Genomic DNA, 3,618 nt, shown 5'->3' with positions numbered 1-3,618 from the left:
TTTCCTTCCATGTTGTCTAAAGAGATACTTTTAACCCACAATAACATTTTATATATGAAGTTTCACCTTGTTCGTCATTCATACGTCTTCGATTTAAACACGATGTTGATGAAGAGGTAGCAGCCATGAAATCTACCTATATAAAAATATAAAGTTGTTTCAAATTGTACAAAACAACATAAACTAAATGGTACAAAAGGGTGTGAACTTTGTATATATAGACAAAAGACTAATTCCCCTAATGCAATCAAACATAAACTAATTCCCCTAGTATCACTATCAATGCAATCAAACAAAAACTAATTCCCAAAATATCACTATCAATGCAATCAAACAAAACTTTTAATTATCAAATTACAGTAAAAAAATATTCATATCAAATTACTTTATATCAAATTGAGGAGAAATTCTTTATAATATCAGTTGGAATAGGTCTAGTGAGGCCATTGTGCCAAAGATTTAGTTCTTCCAAATTGACAAGTTTTCCCTAAACCCTAAACCCTAATTTAATGTGAAGCCTAGTTAAGAAAAATGTTGTCAAACCTAGATTACTAATAAATCAACTTTCGTTAAATGAATGTAACAACGAGTGAAGGAACAAATTTAAGACAAACCTTAGCTTGAAAAGATCATTCGAATGAAATAAGAAGCAAATCGGGGAAGGAGGTAAGCATGGATGGATGAGCACTCGCCATTGAACAGTGGAACAGTTGTGGATCTAAAATTGGCCCGATAGGAGAAAGGGATAAAGAGATAGAGAGAGAAAAAACTGATAAATTAATAAAAATAAATGTAATAATATAATTTATTTAATTTTCTTATTAATTTAAACGACGTTTATTGAGACAGCTGATCCCATCTCGGTCTTCTTCATATCATATTTTTATTCACATCTTAATTAAATAATAATTTTTTTTTTAATAAATCACTCAAATTAAAATTAAAATTAAATTCAGTTTACACAAACCATTAGAGCCAACTATTAGAGCCAACTAAGAGGACATTATCCAAGTAAGCTAAATCAAAATTCCTAGCAAGGGAAAATCAAGCCATTCAACTCAAAGAAGAATGGATTTGAAACTAAGAGCTTTCACAAATGATCACTCTTTGCAGACTCATGTTGAACAACTATGGCAACTGAAAACACATAAATAAGTGTTGCTGCTCAATATTTAGGAGCTGGATTTTGGGTTGGAAGCAAACCAAAACGTTTCTTCAATAGAACTCTTTGCCTCGAAAACTTGTCATCAGGAGAAAACCGAGCTGCAATGAAAGATTGAACCATTGATGATTATGTCAACATTTTTATAAGAACAAACCTTGAGAAAGCCTTCATTGCAAATACAAAAAAGCTTATTATGCAGAAATATGTAACCAAGGCTCTACCCTTAAAGGATCAACAACAAAAGAACAATTCTTTGAATCCCGAATATAAGAAACTAAAGAAAAAGTAAAGCAACTACTTCATCCATTATGAATAGGAATGAATGCCTTCTTCACACAACAACAAATTTTTACTAATGATGTAGTGGAAGCCCAAATTCATAATTTGCAAGAAACCAACAACATGAAGTGAGAAAAATCAAATAAAAATAACAGGTGTGTGTACTGAGCAATAAAATAATACCTGGGTGAGCAGATTGTGTGGCTAGTCCAACTGGTGACTCTTTCTGTATTATGAAAAAACAATACCAATCAAACATCAGTCAGCAAACAATGAACTAACAATCAACATTTTAACAGATTGATTCTAAAGTTCAAATCAAACTGTACTGAAAGCATCCCAAACTGATATGTTTACATTTCAACAATATTAAATTTCCATTGCACAAAGGAATCAGTAGCTAAAGCTTAAATACCTTAGTGGTGTAGACCTTGTTACCATTATCATTAATATAAAACTGAAGATACATTGCTCCAACTTGCTCCTGAGGATAATCCAGCACTATCAGAAGCATGTAATGATAAAAAAAGAATCAAGCATGTATCCAGTAAAGTTCATTGATTAACGAAATAGCATATACAGCTATCGAACGAGTATCTAAGATGAAGAGTTTAGGCTAAGTGCCTAAGTTATTATATTGTTCATAATCAACCCTCATAACAAGTCGCAAAGATGCGACTAAAAGGGAAAAACGATTGCGATAGGAAGACGGCAGTCAGCATAACAGTTTATGACTTCCTGATACAAATAGATTCTAGAAAAACCTGCTTATTGTTAAAAGTCTCAAAGCGGTAGGATACAGAATGTCAGTTGAGAGAGAACTCTATAAAACAATACAGAATCCATCATCCATGGTATGAAGAAAGAGATAGAGAGACGCCTACTCACCGCACTGAATCTCCTTTCCAATGAGTTGCTGCGAATACTGAAGTGAAAACCCTAATTTTGGAATATGTTGGGCGGGTTTTATAAGTTATTTATAAATTATAATTAGGTGAAATGTTACATGAGAACTAAATTTGATATTTTTTTTATCTTTTTTTTGGATGGATGGTAAGAATCTTATGGTTAGTTGGTCTTGAATTTGTGAGTGTTTTTATTAATAGCTTAAACAAAAATAAGATAATGTGATTTGTAACTTGTGTCGTAGAGAGAAATAAAAAAAATTATATTAAAAAAATTAAAAAATTGGACATGTTCGAAAAAATAGTCAAGTTTAAGAAATGACCATATTCGAAAAAATGGAGCGTGATGTGCTGCAGCCAAAGTCTAAAGGATTCATTAAAGTAGACTCTACGAGCGTTGCAAGAGTCATATGCGTCGCCCGCTCCAACGAAGGAGGCGGGCGCTTGCGAAACACTATATCAACTAATGCGCGCCTCAACGCCGTTAGCCCAGATGCGATGGAACACCCGAACGCGGCCGAAACGTCAAAAGAGCGTCCCACGTTCGATTTTTCTCCTGAAACGATGTCGTTTCATGTTTGGTTTGTCTTCTTCCTCGCGACGATGAACTAAATAAGAATAGATTTTTCAAAGATAGAATTTTTTCGTTCTCCATCTTTTGACTTCGTTCAAAATATGACCACCCTACTCCGATGATCATTTCTCATGCACTTAGGAGCATCATTGCTACCTATATCGACAACTGACCAGAGAACAACCAAAATACCATCAATGATCTTTTCACTTAATCCATCTCACTTAGTTGATGACCGACCTTGTGAGGCTATAAATAACATCCCATGAGCAAACTGAAGCCAAAAGATTCACTCTCAAGCTCTCAATCACCCCCGAAATAAATCCTCCATTGAAGCTTTTCAAGCTTTTCTGAAAATTCGGAATTTTCGTATAAGGCTGTAAGGTGCTGATTCAGACATTCAGAAAGCTTTCATAAGAGTTAAGGAGTATTTTCCAACTCCAAGTAAGCATCCAATCACACTGTAATTCAAATTACTAGTTTGAATTGAAATTTTTATATTTTAGTTTTGACAGTTTCATACATTGCCTTATTATCCGATTTCTTGATAGGAAAACGATCCTAAGATCATTGATAAACTTTCTGTTGAAGCAAAACCCGACCAATCATCTTAAATCAGAAACCCCCAAATTTGATTTTGAAAATTTTCCAAATCGAGTTTTCTATTCTTGCGTTATTGCTTAAGAACATCAACC

The 3,618-nt window shown here is 33.6% G+C and overlaps 1 protein-coding gene across 2 annotated transcripts; it reads right to left on the bottom strand.

The window, feature by feature from the left end:
• Positions 1-946: 946 nt before the first annotated feature.
• LOC124927818 (H/ACA ribonucleoprotein complex subunit 3-like protein) lies at positions 947-2,377 on the bottom strand. 2 transcript variants are annotated; one of them, XM_047468303.1, is made up of 4 exons: positions 2,333-2,377; positions 1,860-1,928; positions 1,628-1,670; positions 947-1,263 (listed from the first exon to the last, which is right to left on the bottom strand). In XM_047468303.1, exons 2-4 carry the CDS (start codon positions 1,911-1,913, stop codon positions 1,166-1,168), a joined length of 195 nt encoding a protein of 64 aa, XP_047324259.1. In that variant the 5' UTR covers positions 1,914-1,928; positions 2,333-2,377; the 3' UTR covers positions 947-1,165. The 2 variants fall into 2 exon arrangements, with proteins under 2 accessions (XP_047324259.1, XP_047324267.1); XM_047468311.1 differs by lacking the exon at positions 2,333-2,377 and adding an exon at positions 2,209-2,281.
• Positions 2,378-3,618: the final 1,241 nt, after the last annotated feature.

Source organism: Impatiens glandulifera, chromosome 1, assembly GCF_907164915.1.
Source record: "Impatiens glandulifera chromosome 1, dImpGla2.1, whole genome shotgun sequence".
In the NCBI taxonomy this organism is placed as follows: domain Eukaryota; kingdom Viridiplantae; phylum Streptophyta; class Magnoliopsida; order Ericales; family Balsaminaceae; genus Impatiens; species Impatiens glandulifera.
Note: the sequence above shows the minus strand (reverse complement) of the source record. Positions and strands in the feature narration are given on the sequence as shown.